Source organism: Heterodontus francisci, chromosome X (genome assembly GCF_036365525.1).
Source record: "Heterodontus francisci isolate sHetFra1 chromosome X, sHetFra1.hap1, whole genome shotgun sequence".
NCBI classification, from domain to species: domain Eukaryota; kingdom Metazoa; phylum Chordata; class Chondrichthyes; order Heterodontiformes; family Heterodontidae; genus Heterodontus; species Heterodontus francisci.
This window is the reverse complement of record NC_090421.1, coordinates 3230327-3252620: the sequence shown is the minus strand read 5'-3', so window position 1 is coordinate 3252620 and position 22294 is coordinate 3230327. Positions and strand designations below refer to the sequence as shown.

The following is a 22294-nucleotide window of genomic DNA, read 5'->3' as shown; positions in this document are numbered from 1 at the left end:
CAGTTACCCATGACCTCTCTAGGGTGACCACTGCCAGAGGCCAAGAATACTGGACACCAGACCCGGCAGCACTGTGGCACGAGGAGGAAGATGTCACCGCGCAAAGAAATGACATCATCATGCACGGAGATTACATCATCATGGGCCTCCATTCCACAAGCCCACAACTAAAAAAATGCACCAAAACCACCTGTGTTTGTGAGTATAATGGATTAAGTTCAAGTGAAAAACGTTGATGAAAACAGCAAACTGAATCGCAGTGTATTCCTGGCTAGTCATTGTTCTTTAGATTCTTGTATTTTGCAAAATTACTTTAGGTTCATGCCTCTTTAAATGATCCTTCCATCCTAACCCTAATATAATGACATAAAGGCATCCGGTACCGGACAGCGGACAAACCAGCTAAAAATCTGATTGTCTGGTATAAAACCGAACGAATGGCCACCATGGACCTCTCAATGAGGTCGTGAAGTTGTGCTGATTTGTGCCTTAAGCTGACTGAGGTGTGGATTGAGACTGCCCAGTCATGTCAGTTATGACCATTCCAGCCAGTCATGAGCCTCTCATCCTATGAGTCTGGGCTGGATGCAAACTCTGATCCCAGAGTGGAAAGCAAAGTGTGCTAACCCACTGCATGGATAAAAGGGCACTTGTTGCTCAGGCTGTGTGTCAGCCACTGCACACCAGCACCAAATAATATTATTGAATCTGTGAATCTATTTAGTGAGCAGTTAAAGTGTCTACGTCAAGGTGTCATTCTGACTTGGGTCAGTAAAGGGCTTTCTATCAATACAGGCTGCAGGAAGCTCACTAATATTTACTAAGGAAAACATTATAGCCAAGCAACAACTTAGAGTTATACAGCACCTTTGACAGAATAAAACACCACAGAGCACGTCAAAAAGTGGACAATAACCAGACAGCAAAAAATTGGTGAGCACAGGAGAGTGAGACTTTGAACAGATGAGGATGTGGGAGGCCAAGTTTTGGATATTGCAATTTGTAAAGGGTAAAACTTGGGCAACCAACAAAAGGAACACTGGAGTAACAGAGCCTGGTAGTGGGTAAGTGTTTGACAGTAGGACTGAGGTAGAAGCAGGTAATGTTGCTGCAAGGAAAATAGGTGGGCTTGACAGTGGCAAGGATTTTTTTTTTCATTCATGGGATGTGGGCATCGCAGGCCAGGCCAGCATTTATTGCCCGTCCCTAATTGCCCTTGAACTGAGTGGCTTCCTTGAACTGAGTGGCTTGCTAGGCCATTTCGAGGGCATATAAGAGTCAACCACATTGCTGTGGACCTGCAGTCAGATTTCCCAAAGGACATTAGTGAACCAGATGGGTTTTTACAACAATCGACAGTGGCCATCATTAGACTAGCTTTTTTAATTCCAGATTTATTAATTGAATTCAAATTCCACCTTCTGCTGTGGTGGGATTCGAACCCATGTCCCCAGAGCAATACCTGGGTCTCTGGGTTACTAGTCCAGTGACAATACCAGCACGCCACTGACTCCCCTGTGGGATGTGGGATTCGCAACTTGGACGGCCTCCATTTTTAAAGTGGAAGCATCAAGATTAGTTAGTGTTTGAGATGACAATGGAGAGAAGCAGAGGACAGGGATACCTGTCATTGAGCGGCTAATCCTGGAGTAGTAGAAGGATTTGCATGTAAAAGGGAGGTACAGTATTGCTTTAGATGACTGAACCACAGTTAGTGGGGTAATAGGAAGATTCCCCCAGGGTATGCTGTTTAAAGCATTGCTCTGAGAAGGAATCAAGTCTGCAGCTTTAGGAATGTTAAACTGGACCAGGCCTAGACAGTTCTGTTTGGCCAGTCATGGTTTAGCGTGCTACAGAGAATTAATTCTCCAACTTTAAAATGATAAACCTGTCAAGAGTTAGGAAAAACAATCAGGTGCTGCCAGTCCATGAACTTACACTAAACTGCCTGTGTGCAGCCCTTTAAATATTTAAACATCTGAGATGTTCGTAGAGAGGGTGTTTGTTTGGTCTCCTTACCAGTCTGAATGTGAGGCTCCTGTTTGAATGAGGATCATCTATTAGTCTCTGCAGGTTGTTAGCTACTAAAGAAACAACAGAAAAAAAGGTTGTCAGGTAACAGGAGATTGTTTCGTCCAACAATTCTACAACCAGTGAATGGGGTGTGGTGGGACACAGCCCTCAAGGCAACACATTGGAGGGGGGATTTCCCCTCCCCCAGTCTCTCTTGAAGGGACTGTGCTTGTGGTCAGGCTCCAATGGTGCCTGCAGCTCTCTGTAGTCAAACTTCATGTGTGAACCTAGACTGAGTATTCGCAGGCTATATAGCTATGATGAGCATCATTGCCAAACCAATATCCACACAGGCAGCTTACAAACAGCATGTCGGAGGCAGGGGATAAATCACTGGACAGCGATTAGGAATGAGAATTCTGCCTGATTTTCTGTTCCCCACCCCCTGAACCTGGGACATTTGGGCCAATTGCATTGCTGTGGGTGGGAACCCTGTGATTTTTTTTTTTCTCCCTCCCTAGCTCAGAGGCACTGAGGCCAATAGTATCCTGACTGCTGCACTGCCTTTAAATTAATTTGAAAGTTGAATACAATGGAGTTGAGACTTACCAACCATCATGTCAAACTCGTCCACTAAACCCGCAGAGACGAGCTCCTGAGAAACACCGATCGCAGAGTCTACAGGGACAGATGTTTGAAATCAGTTCTGGTATCAAAGAATTGTGTGTAATTAGTGTAATCATTAATACAGATCAGGACAACAAAGTCTGATGCTTAAACTTAACAGTCAATGAATGTACTCCCCTTGTCCATTGTTCATTGTGATCCAGGACACAGTTGGGTCCCACTGCAGCTTTTTTTTTAAAGTTGTTCTCCTTTCCTTTCAATTATTTGGTTACTTGCCCCATTCTCAGTTAGATTTCCTGAGCCATGCCCCATTTCGAACCAAGACAATACAAGGGTGATTTGGTCCCCGGTCTCTGTTGATGCCATTCTATAACCAGCCACTAAATGAAAATGATTTCGTCTAATCTTCTGATGACAGATAATCTCTAATTTAATAAATAATCACACTGGGACTTACCCCTCCCTGGAGTGAACTCAAATCTGATGTCGTTCAACTCCCTTCGTAAATTCCTGTGTAAATATTAAAACAGTTAATACAGAAATTGTGACACAGCACCTGGATTAACCTTTCCAGCTCTAAAGGACATTTTCACTGATGGGAGGACTTCCCTTCAGAGTTTGAAATCATTTTCCTTTGAAAATCTGCCCCCTCATTCCCCTACCCCCACTCATTCTAAGTCCCATACTTAGGTCAACATTCCCCCATTATCCCCTCTAGGAGGATTGAGTGACCTAGCCTTCACAGTCACCGTCAATCTCTCTCCATGAGAGTTCTGGACCCTCTCCCAATGACCAACATCAGGAGTAGCACCTTTTCGGACTGTCTCATTTAATTGCTCCATTGGAAGCTTTGGCAGAGATGCTATAATCCAGCACATGTGCTACTTGTATTCATCCGAGGTGAACAGATACCACTTCATCCATCATCAACACAGCTTATTCCACTCAAAAGATAGGGAGTGCGTGCAAGGAACTTTCCACAATGGTTATATTTCAGACTGGAGCATGATAGACAGTGGTGTTCCTCAAGGTTCAGTGCTAGGACCACTACTTTTTTTAAATATACATAAATGACTCGGATATTGGAATACAGAGTAAAATTGCAAAATTTGCTGATGATACCAAACTTGGAGGTGTGACAGACAGTGAGTAGGATACCAAACTCCTGCAACAGGACATAGATAGGCTAGCAGAATGGGCAGACAAGTGGCAGATGGAATTTAATACAGAGAAATGTGAGGTGATGTGTTTTGGCAAAAGGGATAGGGAGAGGCAATATAGACTAAATAGTACCGTTCTAAAGAGAGTGCAGGAACAGAGGGAACTGGGGTGCATGTGCATCAATCTTTAAAGGTGGCAGGAAATAAAGAAAGTAGTTAGCAAAGCAAAGATAGGAGCTCACGGTATTAGCATCGATTGAGGATTGGTTAACTCACAGAAGACAGAGAGTCGGGATTAATGGGCCTTTTTCAGGTTGGACAGACGTAACTAGTGGAGTGCCACAAGGATCAGTCCTAGGGCCTCAATTATTTACTATCTATATTAATGACTTGGAGGAGGGGGCAGAGTGTAATATTTCCAAATTTGCTGACGATACATAAGGAATCTACAAGAGGATATAGATAGGTTGAGTGAGTGGGCAAAAACTTGGCAGCTGGAGTTTAATGTAGGAAAGTGTGAGGTCATGCACTTTGGTAGGAAGAATCAAAAGGCAGACTATTATTTAAATAGAGAGAGACTTCAAAAACCTGCAGCACAGGGATCTGAGTGTTCTTGTGCATGAAACACAAAAAGTTAGCGTGCAGGTACAGCAAGTAATTCAGGCGGCAAATGGAATTTTGGCCTTAATTGCTAGGGGGTTGGAGTTTAAAAATAGGGAAGCCTTGTTACAACTGTACAGGGTGTTGGTGAGGCCACACCTGGAGTACTGCGTACAGTTTTGGTCCCCATATTTAAGAAAGGATATACTGGCTTTGGAGGCAGTTCAGAAAAGGTTCACTAGGCTGATTCCTGGGATGAAGGGGTTGACTTATCAAGAACAGCTAAACAGATTAGGCCTTTATTCATTAGAGTTTAGAAGAATGAGGGGTGATTTTATTGAAACGTACAGATTCCGAGGAGGCTTGACAGGGTAGATGTTGAGAAGATGTTACCACTAGTGGGGGAATCTCGCACTAGGGGACGTAGTTACAGAATAAAGGGACACTCATTTAAAACTGAGATGCAAAGGAATTTCTTCTCTCAGATGGTAGTGAATGTCTGGAATTGTCTACCCTAGAGAGTTGTGGAGGCTAGGTCACTGGAAGTATTTAAAGAGGAGGTAGATATATTTTTGAAATATCAGGGAGTTGAGGGCTATGAGGAACTGGCACGAAAGAGGAGTTGAGGTCTGGGGCAGATCAGCCATGATCTTATTGAATGGCGGGGCATACTTGAGGAGCCGAATGGCCTACTCCTGCTCCTATTCCTTATGTTCTTATGGGATCTTGGGCTTCATAAATAAAGGTATTGAGTACAAAAGCAAGGAGGCTATACTGAACCTTTATAAAGCTCTGGTTTGGCTGCATCTAGAGTTAGTCCAGTTCTGGTCACCATACTTTAGGAAGGATGTGAGGGTCCTTGAGAGGGTGCAGAGGAGATTTACCAGAATGGTTCCAGGGATGAGGGATTTTAGCTACAAGGTTAGGTTGGAGAAGCTGGGGTTGTTGTCCTTGGTGCAAAGGAGATTGAGAGGAGATTTGATAGGAGGTGTACAAGATTATGACAGGTTTGGATAGGGTAGACAAAGAAAATCTGTTCCCATTAGCTGATGGTACGAGGACTACAAGACACAGATTTAAGGCTTTGAGCAAGAGATGTAGGGAGATGTGAGGAAGAACTTTTTTGCGCTGCCTATGAAGATGGTGGAAGCAAAAACGATGAATGATTTCAAAAGGAAATTGGATGGGCACTTGAGGGAAATAAACTTACTGGGCTATGGGGATAGAGCCAGGGAATAGGACTGAATCCTGCAGAGAGCCAGCATGGATGCGATGGGCCAGATGGCCTCCTTCTGTGCCATTATGACTCTAAGATTTAGTGAAGGCCGAATCCTCCTTACCTTAGTCGCAGGACTAGATGGACAGAACCATCCTCGTTACTTAGATGAGATGGACTTTCCGATTGTTCCTATAAAAAAACAAAAATTTTAAAGTTAGTTAGAATATCGTGTGTCTTTGTCCCATCCTAATCCTCGGAGATGTGACCATAACTCTTGGGCTACACTGCTAGCTTCTGAAAGTTAGAAAAGATATGTTTGTAAGAAGACTGTGACAATGTACCATTTGGCTCACTGTATGAGGGCACTTTTCTTGAGGCACTACTCCAAATCCCAAAAAGGATTACTGGAAACAGCCTGGGTTTGGTAACAGAAACTCTGAAACTATATTGGAAAACTGCACTCTGGAAAGATTTAATCCTTTCATTATCACCAGTCCATAGGTTTGCACAACAGGTTCTTAGTGTCGCATTTGTCTATATATCTCCAGTCTTATCATTACATCTCTTCAGGGGTACAAGCTTATTGGCTAATAATAGCAGTGTGATATAAAATGTTTGTGAAAATGTCAGTAGTGTGAGGGACTGGAGCTGAATCCTTGTCAGCAGGATTGCAGGATCATGCATTAACCATGGGAAGCTCTGGCTTTTTACCATTGTCACCCCAACAAACTGTCTATTTCTTATCTGTACTTTTCAGCCGGCATTAGTGTGAGTTTTGCCAGATATTTTTCCTTGTTCTGTTTGCCTCTGGCTTTTGTACTAATCTAACACACAAAACAAAGCTGGAGTTATTGCTCAGAAACTGCATAAGTCAGAAAATGCAGCTGTGTGTAATAGCCAGGGCCTCTTTCTCTTCTCACTTCCACTCCCTTCTGATTGTAAGGCGTTGACATCCTTGGTGGGGTTGGTTCCACAGACATGGGTCACTCTCCACTTTCTTGCCCTAGTGCCCACTGTTCATGCATGAATCTTGAAGATCTGTGTTGGCAGGCTAGCTGGCAGTGAAGACCATCACAGTTGAGCCCCAATCCTGTTCTCACCTAACATCTATGCTTCCAGCAATGGTCACAGGAGTGCCCTGACTGATCTTCCCTTCCCTAACAGAAGCGTTGAGATCAGTTGTTGTAGCCCAGCTGTGATCTGTTGATTCAGCACAGACCTGGGACCTGTCTGGTCTGCAGAAGGTGACTTAACCTCTGAGGTACTGGGGGTGCTGAATGGAAGCCTTTCTAATGAGGGTGTAGTGATGTTTCCTTTGCTGAAATCAGCAAGTTTTGTAACCTCTGTGCAACATTCTGGAAGTGTAGTATGCGGAAAATGTAACACCACAGATTCAATAGTAACTTTCGAAAGGGAATTTTGAGAAGAACAAAAGAATGTGCTGGGCTATGGGGAAGCGCAGAGATATGGGACTAATTAGATAGCTCTTTCAAAGAGTCGGCACAGACATGATGGGCCTAATGGCCTCCTCCTGTGCCACAGATTCTGTTCCTTAGGGGTGCCACAATTGGCTTCAATGGCCCCAGACTGAACTCTCTTTCCTGGAAAGTGTGCTTATGTGGGTATCACTTGAAGTCAGGTTCTGGCTCAGTTGCCCTGCTTCTAATGGTAGCCCATAGTCTGCCTGTGCTCACTATCCAGGATCACACAAAAATTGCCACATGGTGAGATACTAGGATATGCCTGTCACCACAGTACACATAATCAACCAGCTTTGGGAGAAAAGGGAAAGAAACTGAGGAATCATTGGACAAGTCTTAAAGAGAAAACTAGGCAGAAAGTGAGTAACTGTCTCGCAATCTGACCAGATGGTACAGATTTATATAGTCACTTCAGAACCCAAAACTCAATTAACTGATTTTTTATCCCTTCTCCGCTGAAGGCATTGATTTTCTGCACTCTCCCTCACTGGAAGGATGAATGAACATAAACAGTGTCAGCTATTTGACCTTGCTGGTGGGGGAGGTGGTGGGGGGACATGTCGAACCTACTCCTTAACCTGACATCTGCACATGTGTACTTCTGAAAGGGGTCAATGGATAGTGATCAGGAGTCCCAACTAATTACAGTATCCCTACTACCGTGAGGCTGAACTCAGGACAGACCAGGGATCAGAACTTTGACCGTGTAGCTCAGTATGACTGGATAAAATTACTGAACCATCAGGAAAAACTTTGTCTGATTTTGTTTCATTTAAAAAGGGAGACTGTCTATTGCTAGGTACAAGAATGCACAAAAAAAGAATAAAAAGCACTCACAGTTTTCTGAAAGGCCGTAGGTTTCCGTTCATCATATGCATCACCTGATTCATCGTCACTCCATTCCCAGCCTCCATCCTCTGTTTTGTACAAATGGCCACTTGATCCCTGGACTCGTCTTACCTACAGTCAGTCACAATACAGGTTAAAGGTCAATTGGCAACATTTTTGATTTTTCTGGTAAGTCATGGTTTTTTTTTGCCAATTTCCTCCTCTCCAATATCTTCTTGCCAGGATTTCCACCCTTCATCTGTACATCTGCTGTCCCGCTGTAATTAACTAGTTAATGTTTTGCGATTGGGCAACTTGCTATCTTTACCTCCATTGTGATTGGGTTAACCAGTTGGTTTACTTGGAGATAATGCTATTCTGATGAGGGTGGAACACTTAGAATGGAACTGTCTTTGAGAAAAGAAATTTGGCTGGGTAGGTAAGTTTATTTCTAATTGATTAAACAAATGGAAGACTTGCATTTATATAGTGCCCTTCACAACCACCAGACATCCCAAAGTACTTTACCGCCAGTGAAGTACTTTTGAAGTGTAGTCACTGTTGTAATGTAGGAAACGCAGCAACCAATTTGCGCACAGCAAGCTCCCACAGTGAGGTGATAATGACCAGATAATCTATTTTGTAATTTTGATTGAGCGATAAATAGTGGCCAGTACATCAGGGAGAACTCCCTTGCTCCTCTTCAAAATAGTACTATGGGATCTTTTACGTCCACCTGATAAGCCAAGGGCCCGTCTGCATTAACGTCTCATCCGAAAGACAGCACCTCCGACAGTGCAACACTCCCTCAGTACTGCACTGGAGAGTCAGCCTAGATTTTTGTGCTCAAGTTCTGGAGTAGGACTTAAACCTTCTGACTCAGAGACAAGAATGCTGTCAACTGAGCACTGTAAATATTAAAGTATAATAACACTGGCAAACAAGCAGTGTATCCAACAATATTGAAAGACATGCATTTCTATAGTGCCTTTACACGTCATTGAAAAACACAAATTCCTTTTGAAGTGCAGTCACTATTGTTATGTAGGCAATTTCAGCCAGAAATTTGCACACAGCAAGATCCACAAACAGCAGTGAGATGAATGACAAGTTTAACCTGTTTTGGTGGTGGTGATCAAGGGATAAATGTTGGCCAGGAAAATTCCCCCACTCTTCTTTGAATAGCTCCATGGGATTTTCTTTATGTCCACCCGCACGGCTGGTCAGAAATCAGTTTAACATCATATCTGAATGATGGCTCCTCGGACAGGGCAGCGCTCCCTCACTACTCACTGCAGTGTCAGCTTAGGATATGTGCTTGAGTCCTGAACCCACAACCTTTCGGCTCAGAGGCAAGAGTGCTATCTGGTGAAGTAAATAGTACTGTCTTGTGCTTAAAATTTGCGCCGCCTCTGCTGGGTAATGTTCTCTAATGCTTTTAGAAAATACAGACCTTTTTGTTAGACTCTGGCTCGCTCACAGACTTTGGCACCATGCCAGTAGCTTGGACTGTGTTGTCAGCCTGCAAGAAGATAGAAGAATTCTATTTGCGCCAATGTATAGAAATGAAAAACCATGGATCAATGCGTCCCTCTGCGTCTCGGAGCAGCCCACAGTGCACATTTGTGAGTGGCCCAGTGTATCTCTCTTCTTTGATCTACGTCAAGAGTGCTTGTTCCTTGGCCCAATCTTTGGGGAATTTTAGTATTGGTTAAAATCTCAAAACATTGCTCTGTTTACTTCAAAAGCGGGAGTGGAACATTCCATCTAAATAAGATCTAGCAGAGACTGGAAGATAAGGACAACAGCATGCAAGCAGTTTATCTATCACACTGACTGACTGTGCGGGATTCTTCTGTTTGATGGGTGACTAGTAACACAGTGAGGCTTGAAGTGCAAATCGTTACTCAATTAGACCCCAATATCTCTCCAGTGAACTGCTGCAATTTGGTCTGTCTGCATTGTACTCACTGTAACAAAACACTTCACTCTTTGTAAAGAATCAAGTAGTTCTTTATTCATCTGTTCCAAACCAAGCAGTTCATTCTGGTTCTATGACCCTCCCAACCTTTGCAAGCATCTGCCTTCTAAGTTTATGTCACCTCATTAGCATTTTGTTTACTCATCTGCTCATTGTGTTGTAAACACACTGCACTATCACTGCCTCATTGCTTTGCTCCATTGAACCAAGTTAGTCAAAACTGAACACAAAAATCTTCAGAAACCAGAGACATTGCAATTCAAATCTTTTGTCCTGAAACTTTATCTGTAAATAATTCCAGGGAGTAGTCTTTACCTTTGTGTCCTTTTGCCCCCCACTTAACGATTGGCCCAACAACTTCTCCATCAGATATTCTTTATTCTGAAACAAGAGAACAAGTTCCACATGAAACAGTAGGTCCTACTCTGGAAGATTGGTCCCATTGGTTAAAACACTGGGCTCAATGACTGCTGGAAACTCATGTTTGCATCTAGGAACTGAAGTGCAAATCATCACTTGATTAAACCCTAATTTCTCTCCAGTGAACTGCAGTGAAATTAATCATAGCTCAATAGTCCCCAACTATCAGAATATCAGGCAAGGGCACTTCAAATGTTAAAAGCTGGTGAGCTACCTGTTTCATTTTAACTTGTAAGTAATCTTTTTGAAGTGAATGTTCACTCCAACTTCAATAAGCCCACAGATTTACTGAAAGTCATGTTCGCCATTGACAAGCTATTGGTGAACAGGACTAAATGAGGTCACCACTTGGGGTACCTGAAACAACAACTTGCATTCACATAGCAACCTTAACATGATAAAATGTTTCAAAGTCGCAAAAATAAGCGGACACTAAGTGGTGGGAGAAGGGGTAAGGGTTATGACCAAATAGGTGATCAAAGAGGTAGGTTTTAAGAAGCCTTCTGAAGCAGGGGAGAAATGTAGCAAGCCACATGGTTTTAGGGAGATCATTTCAGAGTGTGGGGCAGGGATAGTTGAAGGCTCTAGAACAGAAGGTGCAGCGAAACAACTTCACTTTTCTCTCTCCACCTACTGACTGACTTGCTGTGCATTCCCACCATTTAATGTTTTTCTTTCAGCTAAGCCAGGTGGCTACCAGTGGGGAAAAAAAGAACATTCTTCTCTTACTAAGCTGGGGAGGTTCTTCCAAAGTCTCTCTCAGTCTCCTGGACAGGATACAACAGCCTGCTGTCTGACTGACCATCTCTCTCCTACCTTTATTATCCAATCGCTTTCTCTATCACAATCTGTCTTGCCTTTTCTTAATTTATCAATGATAATATGATCAGTGCCCTTCTCAACATTCCTCTCTTTCTTCTAAGCTCCAAGTATTGTGCTCCATGCTCTTTCTCCTCCCTACGCCTTCAAAATATTGAAATCAAGACCCATCGCAGAAACTTACTGACCAGTGCTCCTGTACTTCTCTACAAAGTCAGTTACATAGTGGCACTGGCAGAGCCTCAGAATAGGCTGCCTTTCCTACCCTCTTCATTGGGAAACAATGCTGGAAGATAGAAACATCAGTGGGGGTTGTGGGGGGAAGCCCAGAAAGAAATGAAGAGGGAGACACTCACAATTCTCTGCATAGTGACTTCCTGATCTCGGCCATGGGGGTGTACCAAGTGGATGCTGATTAGTTCCCCACAGGGAGGAAGGAGAATTGGTGAGAGCCGCCCTGTCAGTGCGGCCAAAATCAAGAAGTTATTCATAGGATAGTACAGCACAGAAGGAGGCCATTTGGGCTGGCACAAAAATCAGCTTCATAGTGCTTTCTGTTCTAATATCAATTTGAACACTGTACACTCACTCAAACAAAACATATTGGGGGTCATTTTAATTATTGGTGTTAGTATAAAACAGGACAATATTGGATTGGCCGCAGGTTAAAAATATATATATCTCCTTGAAAGAAAAACCACAAATGGTATATAACAAGCAGTTAATCTTATATCCCCCCTTTTTATACCAAGTTAAAATTACCTCCAGTGTGCTTGGGCAAGTGAAGCTGTGGGAAAATTTGTCCAGAAATAATGGGAACAGGAAAGAGTTTCAACAGACCAAGATTATTTGCCAGCCATAGACATTTGGATCGGGTAATTTTAAAAGTCTCTTTGTCCATGTGCTTGTTTAAGAAAAGCAGAGGGAGCTCTTCTGATGGCCAAGTGGGTAAAGATAGCACGTGGTTTGGCACTGAGCTGCTCAGATAAGATCCCATGTTTGAATCTCTGTGCTGAGTTAGTTGAACTCATCTAGGTGCCTCCTCAGTCTCAAAACAGAAGTAGCAGAGGACACAAGAAATAAGAGCGGGAGTAGACCATATGGCCTGTCAAACCTGCTCCGCCATTCAATACGATCATGGCTGATCTTTGGGCTTCAACTCCTAGAACAACAATGAATTGCACTATCTTCTGTCATTTTTCCTCTTTAGATTCCCTACTGCTGCCATAGTTCTACTGGAAAATCAGCTCAGAAGGGTGATCTGAGTTTTAATGCCCACTTGGGTAGGGATTTAAACTTGAACACATTTAGTGCATCCTTCTGAAGAAACCATGAGTGAAGACTGTTCTGCAGAGAAGTGCATGAAAACAGGAAACTGGAATTCAGTTGCACAGCCAAGTTGCTAACACAGACTTCACTGTGTAAAATAGACTCTCGGTGAGTTCCATGGCACTTGTAGGTTTCTTTTTGCCTGTCTCGCCTACCTTTGATTTCTGGAAGAATTTGTGCTTCAGAAGCTCTGCTGCCGTGGGCCTGAAAAATAGAGTTTACAGAGTGAGTTGGGACTCGTGCAGCAACTTGAAACCAGCTCAGCCTAGTCAGAGCAGAATGTGGTATCATCTGCCATGTATGAGATATCTCTCAGACTGCTCTAAGTACTGGGGCAAGAACAGGCAATATTCAGAGATTAGTATCACACTTCTGAAGAAAAATATACTTTTCACAGACTCCACCAAATGTGGCTGGCACGATGACAACTGGCTTTTTCTTTACCACCTCCTTTAGGCCTTTGTTTGCCATGGCATTTCCTGATGGAGGAAGTAGGCTCGCAGCAGGCTGCCAGGTCTCTGCCACTCTGCAGTCACAAAATATGCAATGTGTGAGCAGCCAGTTTACATTGAAACACTGGCAGTCAAATTCCACTTGGTGAATGCTCTAATAAAAAAAGTGTTCAGCAGCATCAACTCTAACATAGGCTTTTACTGCAACTAAATATGTCAGTGTTGCTGGGTAGATTATATGTTCTCTGTCCAAGTAGTGAGTGGTCTCTAGCCACAAAGTTAGTGACTGGTGCTTTTCCATTTTGTATTCTGAAAAGTCATACTTAATTGGCACTTCACTTGGTGCGTCAGCCTGCTATGCCATAAGATGGTTGCTGCAGGCTTGTGCCCACAGCTCCCACCTTTCCATGTCTTCCCAAGGTAACTCGCATGCAGATTTTACCAGTCCTCAGGAGTAGAGCCTCCTCTCGACTCCCAGCTGTAACTAGAACACATTCAAAGGGAAGGGTAAGAGTATGCACTCATTCTATTCTTGGCAATGCCAATGCAATCAGCCATCATTCTACCAGTACTAATGCCACCACGATTGATCAACAGTAACTGTATGTCTGCCTGGACTTAGAATTCAGCCTTCACCTCGGAGTCGATGCTGACATGGGATAGCCTAACTGTTGACCTGAGCATCAAACTCACCCAATAGAACCAGGTGAGTGCCCAGATCAGTCAGAGCCAGGACTTAGACTTGTCATATGACCAGAGCTCAATGCTGTATGTCCTACCTGAGCTACTGCCCTATTGCTTGCTGACTCTGAACCTTAGCGCACACACCTCTTTGCAGGGTCTTTCTGCAGGCACAGGGCTATCAGTTTACGAAAGGACTTGCCATACTTCTTGACCATCTCCTTGTCCTCAACCCCTGTCTCGAGAGTAGGAGGGTCATTCTGCAGCGTCACCATTAAAACCTAGTGACAAATTAAAGGAGATGTGGGTCATAATGTCCAGCGGGACTGTCCTCATACTGTAACTGGTGTCTATATTGTCATTTTACTTGATTATCATTTCCTGAAACTTTGTTTTCTTTAATCCAGTGTTAAATAAAAATCAGCTCCAATTTGACTGCATAAAATAAACACCGTTCAGATCAAATCACACTGCAAATCAGCTCCCAACTTGCGTTACGTTGAATCAAATTCAACATAAAATAAATTCTAATCAATTAGAATTAATCTTAAACACAGAAAAGATAAGTGACTAATTGAAAACACAACTTGTTATTTGTAGACTTAAACAGGCGACTAACACACTTTAGTTAAAATAACCAATGCCGGAGAACAATCAATTAAAGGGGCTGGAAAGGGTATCTGTAAACCCACAATGTAACTCATCTCTGATTCTGTATATAACCCACTCCCAGATATCTCTGATTCTGTATATAACCCACTCCCAGATATCCTTGATTCTGTATATAACCCACTCCCAGATATCTCTGATTCTGTAGATAACCCACACCCAGATATCTCTGATTCTGAATATAACCCACTCCCAGATATCTCGGATTCTGTATATAACCCACTCCCAGATATCCTTGATTCTGTATATAACCCACACCCAGGTATCTCGATTCTGTATATTAACCCACTCCCAGATATCCTTGATTCTGTATATAACCCACACCCGGATATCTCCGATTCTGTATATAACCCACACCCAGATATCCTTGATTCTGTATATAACCCACACCCAGATATCCTTGATTCTGTATATAACCCACACCCAGATATCCTTGATTCTGTATATAACCCACACCCAGATATCCTTGATTCTGTATATAACCCACACCCAGATATCTCTGATTCTGTATATAACCCACACCCAGATATCTCTGATTCTGTATATAACCCACACCCAGATATCTCTGATTCTGTATATAACCCACTCCCAGATATCTCTGATTCTGTATATAACCCACACCCAGATATCCTTGATTCTGTATATAACCCACACCCAGATATCCTTGATTCTGTATATAACCCACTCCCAGATATCTCTGATTCTGTATATAACCCACTCCCAGATATCTCTGATTCTGTATATAACCCACTCCCAGATATCTCTGATTCTGTATATAACCCACACCCAGATATCCTTGATTCTGCATATAACCCACTCCCAGATATCTCTGATTCTGTATATAACCCACTCCCAGATATCTCTGATTCTGTATATAACCCACTCCCAGATATCTCTGATTCTGTATATAACCCACTCCCAGATATCTCTGATTCTGTATATAACCCACTCCCAGATATCTCTGATTCTGTATATAACCCACACCCAGATATCTCTGATTCTGTATATAACCCACTCCCAGATATCTCTGATTCTGTATATAACCCACTCCCAGATATCTCTGATTCTGTATATAACCCACTCCCAGATATCTCTGATTCTGTATATAACCCACTCCCAGATATCTCTGATTCTGTATATATAACTCACTCCCAGATATCCTTGATTCTGTATATAACCCACACCCAGATATCCTTGATTCTGTATATAACCCACTCCCAGATATCTCTGATTCTGTATATAACCCACTCCCAGATATCTCTGATTCTGTATATAACCCACTCCCAGATATCTCTGATTCTGTATATAACCCACTCCCAGATATCTCTGATTCTGTATATAACCCACTCCCAGATATCTCTGATTCTATATATAACCCACTCCCAGATATCTCTGATTCTGTATATAACCCACTCCCAGATATCTCTGATTCTGTATATAACCCACTCCCAGATATCTCTGATTCTGTATATAACCCACTCCCAGATATCTCTGATTCTGTATATAACCCACACCCAGATCGCTCTGATTCTGTATATATAACTCACTCCCAAATATCCCAGATTCTGTATATAAACCACTCTCGGATATCCCTGATTCTGTATATAAACCACTCTCGGATATCCCTGATTCTGTATATAAACCACTCTCGGATATCCCTGATTCTGTATATAAACCACTCTCGGATATCCCTGATTCTGTATGTAACTCACTCCCAGATATCTCTGATTCCCTCCAAGTAATTTATACCCATCATTTTGCAAACTGTTACACGTTTACTCCCACCTTCATCGGTGGGTACTTGTGATACGGTGCCGTTCCGGTTGCCAGTTCAATTGCTGTTATTCCGAAACTCCAGATATCCGCTTTGAAGTCATAACCTCGTACCTGGAATTAAATGGAAAGCCAGGAATCAGTCTGTAACTGCTGCGAGCATGAATCAAACAAGACGCTTGCAAAAGTATTGTGACATCTGCTGGTATCAAGTGGCTTCTGAGCTACTGCAGGAGTATCTGCAGAGATCAATTGAAGCAAAATACTGCAGATGCTGGAAATCTGAAACAAAAACAGAAATTGCCAGAAACAATCAGCAGCTCAGTCAGCATCTGTGGGAGAGAAAGAGAGTTCACGGATCAGGTGAATGACAGTTCATTAGAAGCAATTATAGTAAAACCCATTTGTGAGCAATCTTTTCTCTAACAGTTAAGACTGATTTTAAGAGCAAGAATAGGGTCTTGTTTCACATATATTTCAATGCAGATTTTGTCCCACCCAATGCTTCACTGGAAAGAAATGGACAATATCTGCACCATTTCTGTCTTGTCACTTGTTCTTTGGAGATTAAATATCTTTGTCCAAGAATAAAATATAACCCAACACTTCTGCCTTTTACCACATTCAGTACTGACAGCTTCCAATCATACAAGTGCAGCAAACTATGGGTGCAATTCAAATATCCATTCCATGCTTTATGATGGATCCATTCCCTGTTTTGTAATAATCCTTCCCATGCTTTGGACACATCCATCTTATGCCCTGTTAAATGATCCATCCCATCCTTTGCACTCGATCCATTACATGTTTTGTGACATGTGAATTTTGCAAGAATCACAGTAATGGTCGAGGGGCAGCAGGAATATCAGTTATGTGATCAGCAAAAGGAGCAGACAGGATGGTAAAGACTAAGCACATGTATAATAAGAAAGCAAGCATGATAAATTCAAGTAATTTTGAACAGAAGTATTTTGTATGCATATTATATTCACTTATATACTACCAAGGCTCAGTCTCGCCTGACTATTTTTTTATTCTCAAAATGTGGGTGTCAGTGGCCAGACCAGAATTTATTGCTAATCCCTAGAGGGCAATTAAGAGCCAACCACATTAATGTGGGACTGCAGCCACATGGCAGGTTTCCTAAAGGACACTAGTAAACTAGTTGGGTCTTTATGGACAATTCAATAGCTTCATGGTCACTTTTACTGATACCAGCTTTTTCTTTTAATTCCAGATTTTTTTTTTAAAGACTGGATTCTCAAACTGCCACGGTGGGATTTGAACTCATGTTCTCTGGAGTATTAGTTCAATAATATAACCATGACACTACTGTACTCAGTTAGACGGCTGTGGGTTCAAGCCCCACTCCAGCGACTTCATCACATTATTCAGGTTGACACTGCAACGCAGTACTGAGTCAGGGCTGCACTGTCAGAGGTGCCGTCTTTTTGATGAGACGTTAAACCGAGACCCTGTCTGCTCTCTCAAGTGCATATAAAAATTTCCACAGCATGATTTGAAGAGGAGCAGGGAGTTCTCCTGGTGTCCTGGCCAATATTTATCCCTCAACCAACATGACTAAAACTGATTATCTTATCATTTATCACAATGCTGTTTGTGGGAGCTTTCTGTGAGCAAATTTGCTGCTACGTTTCCTACATTACAATCGTAACTACATTTCAAAAAAAAAAGTACTTAAGTGACTGTAAGGTGCTTTGGGACATCTTGAGGTCTTGTAAGGTGCTGTATAAATACAAGTTCTTTCTCTCTTTCTAGAATACAATCTGGTTATTTATGTGTACTTTCTAAGGCACGAAATGTCAATGAAGGAGAATGGGCATGTTTCCTATTTTGGGTGTCTACTGTCAGCATCGAGCATTTTCAGGTCATATATAACATCACCTCCAAATGCAGAATAAAGCTCCATCTACTCTACCCCAATAACACAACATGCCCTAAATGCAGAAGAGTGCCACTGTTACATCCATTTCTTGGAGTGATGTCTTTGTGTCCTCTTTGAGCGAGGTTGACAACGGGGAGGCGGTGGTGTAGTGGTAATGTCACGAGACTAGTAATCCAGAGCCCCAGGCTAATGCTTTGGGGATATGGGTTCGAATCCCATCACAGCAGATGGTGAAATTTGAATTCAATTAATAAATCTGCAATTAAAAGCGAGTCCAATGGTGACCATGAAATCATTGTTGATTGGTTCACGAATGTCCTTTAGGGAAGGAAATCTGTCATCCTTACCTGGTCTGACCTACATGTGACTCCAGACCCACAGCAATGTGATTGGCCCTTAATTGCCCTCTGAAATGGTCTAGCAAGCCACTCAGTTCAAGGGCAATTAGGCATAGGCAATAAATGCTGGCCTAGCCAGCAATGCCCACATCCCCCAAATAAAAAAAAAACTACCCCAACTTATTTCACATATATAGGATTGTTACAGCTGGCAAGAGACAAGACTTTGATTCTATCAGTATTGGAGGTGAAAGGATAGTACAACAACTCCGTGACATCCACCAGTCTCAGGAAATTTGAGCCCCGATTTTAACCTAATCCTCCCAACGGAAGCAAAGCAGATTTGGGTCAGATGCCCCACCTGATTTTACTTTCCAGCCATAGGGATTAGGGTATCTGTAAACCTTAACAGGTACGGGCAGGTTAGGTTAAAATAAAAGCTTAGATTTTCTGGCAGTAAAGACAATGTAAAACCAGGCCCCTGCTTTAACAAAAAAGTTTGACTTGAAACCTAGCATTACCTGTTCCATCACTTCTGGAGCCATCCAGCATGGAGTTCCAACAAAGGTTTTACGCACTTTATTTCTGGTCATATCTCCACCAGCAGCTAGAAAGGCACTGACGCCAAAATCTAATAGTGGAAGAAGTCAAGTGTTACATTGCTGTATAAGAAATTCTTTACATCAGTAACTGTTGCCACAGGGCACTGGAGCACCACGTGGGACATCAGTGGAGATCTGCCAGAGGTCACTCCACTGCCATCGTAGCCTCAGCTGCTGCATGGCACAAAGAGATGCAGCTGGAGACTGCACATAGATTGGGAGCCTCCCATTACCCCCTTCACATTCCAGATCTGCTCCATCTGATTGTGATGAAAGGATGATTTAGTGGAGTAACATTCCGGAGATTTATTTGATTATCCGAGGGCACAGGGAGATGGTCCATAAACTTGTGGAGCACAAACTAAGCTCATCCAAAATTCTGCTGCCTGTATCCTAACTCACACCAAGTCCCATTCATCCATCACCCATGTGCTCGCTGACCTACATTGACTCCCAGTCCCCTAATGCCTTGAATTTAAAATTTTCATACTCATGTTCAAATCCCTCCATGGCTTCACCCCCTTCCTATTTCTGTAACCTCCTCCAATCCTACAACCCTCCGAGAACAATGAGGGGAGCTCTTCTTGGAGAGTTACTTTTGGTTTATTGCCTCGTTCAGAGCCCATGATGGTACAAACTGGACGTGGTTTGTGGAGGTAACAGAGGCAAATGGTCTTTCTCAAGCATACCTTATGGTTTGACTGTGGGTCTTAGCCCAGCTGTGACGGGGGGTAATATTGATCCTGTGCAATAGTGGCTCGTTTTACGTCGCATTGACTGCAATGGAAGTAAAAATAGGGAGAGACATAAAACAGACTTCTTTGGCCTCCTTATCTCGAGAGACAATGGGTAAGCGCCTGCAGGTGGCCAGTGGTTTGTGGAGCAGCGCCTGGAGTGGCTATAAAGGCCAATTCTAGAGTGACAGACTCTTCCACAGGTGCTGCAGATAAAATTGGTTGTCAGGGCTGTTACACAGACTATCGCACAGTCAAAACCACCCCTGAAGTAGATGCACTGAATGTTTTAACCATTTAGTTTATTACTGGGATTAAATTCTAAAGATTCTGTGATTTATGAGGTGTTTTCTATTTATTCCCATGAAAGGGTACAGTCAGCATGCAATCAACAACAACAGCACCGAAAGCAGGTTGTGAATCCACTAAGACCTTTCAGTTCTGCGTCACTGTTACTCAGGTTGTAACTGGAGATGTTTTGCTGCTAAAAGTCTTATTTTAAACATAATCCATTTTGTTATTCATTCTGATAATCCTCTACCAGCTGATTTAATATAACTCACAGGAGAAGCACATTCAGGGAATTATTTTGAATTACTACACAATGATAAGATTAGTACTGGTTATATAAACCTACCTGCAATTTGTATAGATCCATCATCTCCAAGTAGAATATTACCTGCTTTAACATCCCTGCAATTGGAAAACACATTCAAACAATACAAACATTAAAAGATTGGAAGGATTATTGTCGAACATTCAGATCTCATCTCGTGTCCCTCCTCTTTCTTTCCAGGCAGTTTCAGGTCATCCCTCCATTGTTTGATGCTGCTGATTGATCTCCTTGCATGGGAGGCCATACTCACCAATGAGCAGAACCCTTGCCAAATTATAACATACTCTATCCCAAGACAACCCGAGCTGGGCACAGTGAAAGAGCTGAACCATAAAGCACCTGTGTCAGCCGTGGCTCAGTGGGTAGCACTCTCGCCTCTGTCAGGAGGTTCTGGGTTCAAGTCCCACTCTAGAGACTTGAGTGCATAATCCAGGCTCTCATTCTCAGTGAAGTACTGAGGGAGTGCTGCACTGTTGGAGGTGCTGTCCTTCGGAAGAGCCGTTAAACAGAGGCCCCGTTTGCTCTCTCAGGTTGATATAAAAGATCCCATGGCACTTTTTGAAGAAAGGCAGGGGAGTTCTCCAGGGTGTTGTGGTCAATATTTATCCCTCAACCAACATCACAAATATGGATTGTCTGGTTGTTATACTGCTGTTTGGGGAAGCTTGCTGTGCACAAATTGGCTGTTGTGTTGCCTACACTACAATAGTGACTACACTTCAAAAGTAATTAAATGGCTGTAAAACTCATTTACATTAAAACTTGAGACATCCTGAGATCGTGAACGGCGCTATATAAATGCACATTACTGAACAATGCCCAGAGTTGTCTGCATGAGGAAATAGATGAGTCCTTGATAAGATGATCATCTGGAGCACCCCATTAAAGGGCTAGATGCAATATTTCTTCTTTGTTAAAAAGTTACTCAGCTAAACCTCTCGGGATTGGCAGCGCCACCTGAACCCCATTCAATACGGGTTAGAGATAAAGATTTGAAAGTTTACCTGTGTATTTGTCCATTCCTGTGTAGATAATCCAAGCCCTCCAACACCTCTTTTAAAACTGTTGCTATTACGGGCTCATCCAGTACGCCTGTCTTGTGTTCATTGTTGCTGATGGTCCTCCTAATTATATCCAACATAGAGCCTGAAACAGGAGCAGGAAAGGTCAGGTCACCACACATCCAGAGGGAAAAGTCTCTCTCTCTCCCTCTCTCTCCCCCTCCCTCCCTCTCTCTCGCTCTCTCCCCCTTCCTCCCTCTCTCTCGCTCTCTCTCGCTCTCTCCCCCTCCCTCCCTCTCTCTCGCTCTCTCCCCCTCCCTCCCTCTCTCTCGCTCTCTCCCCCTCCCTCTCTCTCTCTCTCTCTCTTCCCCTCCCTCCCTCCCTCTCTCTCTCTCTCTTCCCCTCCCTCCCTCTCTCTCTCTCTTCCCCTCCCTCCCTCTCTCTCTCTCTTCCCCTCCCTCCCTCTCTCTCTCTCTTCCCCTCCCTCCCTCCCTCTCTCTCTTCCCCTCCCCCTCCCTCCCTCTCTTCCCCTCCCCCTCCCTCCCCCTCCCTCCCCCTCTCTCTCCCTCTCTCTCCCGCTCCTTCCCCTCCTCCCGCTCTCTCTCTCACTCTCCCCCCTCCCTCTCCCCCCTCCCTCTCCCCACCTCTCTCTCTCCCTCTCCCACTCCCCCTCTCTCTCTCCCTCTCCCCTCCTCCCGCGCTCTCTCCCCCCCCTCCCGCTCTCTCTCTCTCTCTCTCTCTCTCTCTCTCCCCCCCTTCAGCTCTCTCTCTCTCTCCCCTTCCCTCTCTCTCCCTCACTCCCACCCACTCCCACCCACTCCCACCCACTCCCACCCACTCTCACCCACTCTCACCCACTCTCTCTCCCCTCCTCCTGCGCTCTCTCCCCCCCCTCCCGCTCTCTCTCTCGATCCCCCTCCCCCCCGCGCTCTCTCTCTCCCCCTCCCGCGCTCTCTCTCTCTCTCTCCCCCCCCTCCCGTGCGCTCTCTCGCTCCCCACCTCCCGCGCTCTCTCTCGACCCCTCCCGCGCTCTCTCTCTCTCCCC

The 22294-nt window shown here is 43.6% G+C and overlaps 1 protein-coding gene across 7 annotated transcripts in view; it reads right to left on the bottom strand.

Moving 5' to 3' along the window:
• The window catches only part of LOC137358615 (STE20/SPS1-related proline-alanine-rich protein kinase-like), a 103907-nt gene that overhangs the window by 28988 nt on the left and 52625 nt on the right, over positions 1-22294 (bottom strand). For 6 of the 7 annotated variants that reach the window (XM_068024690.1, XM_068024687.1, XM_068024685.1 and 3 more), the window contains 13 exons: positions 21253-21394; positions 20270-20325; positions 18818-18927; positions 16065-16166; positions 13758-13891; positions 12633-12681; positions 10225-10290; positions 9382-9450; positions 7938-8060; positions 5741-5808; positions 3098-3150; positions 2623-2691; positions 2020-2084 (listed from right to left, as the gene is read on the bottom strand). In XM_068024690.1, the coding sequence (XP_067880791.1) occupies positions 2020-2084; positions 2623-2691; positions 3098-3150; positions 5741-5808; positions 7938-8060; positions 9382-9450; positions 10225-10290; positions 12633-12681; positions 13758-13891; positions 16065-16166; positions 18818-18927; positions 20270-20325; positions 21253-21394 (1106 nt within the window). Of the gene's footprint in view, positions 1-2019; positions 2085-2622; positions 2692-3097; positions 3151-5740; positions 5809-7937; positions 8061-9381; positions 9451-10224; positions 10291-12632; positions 12682-13757; positions 13892-16064; positions 16167-18817; positions 18928-20269; positions 20326-21252; positions 21395-22294 lie in introns of those variants that run through there. The other variant, XM_068024688.1, reaches the window with a different exon arrangement.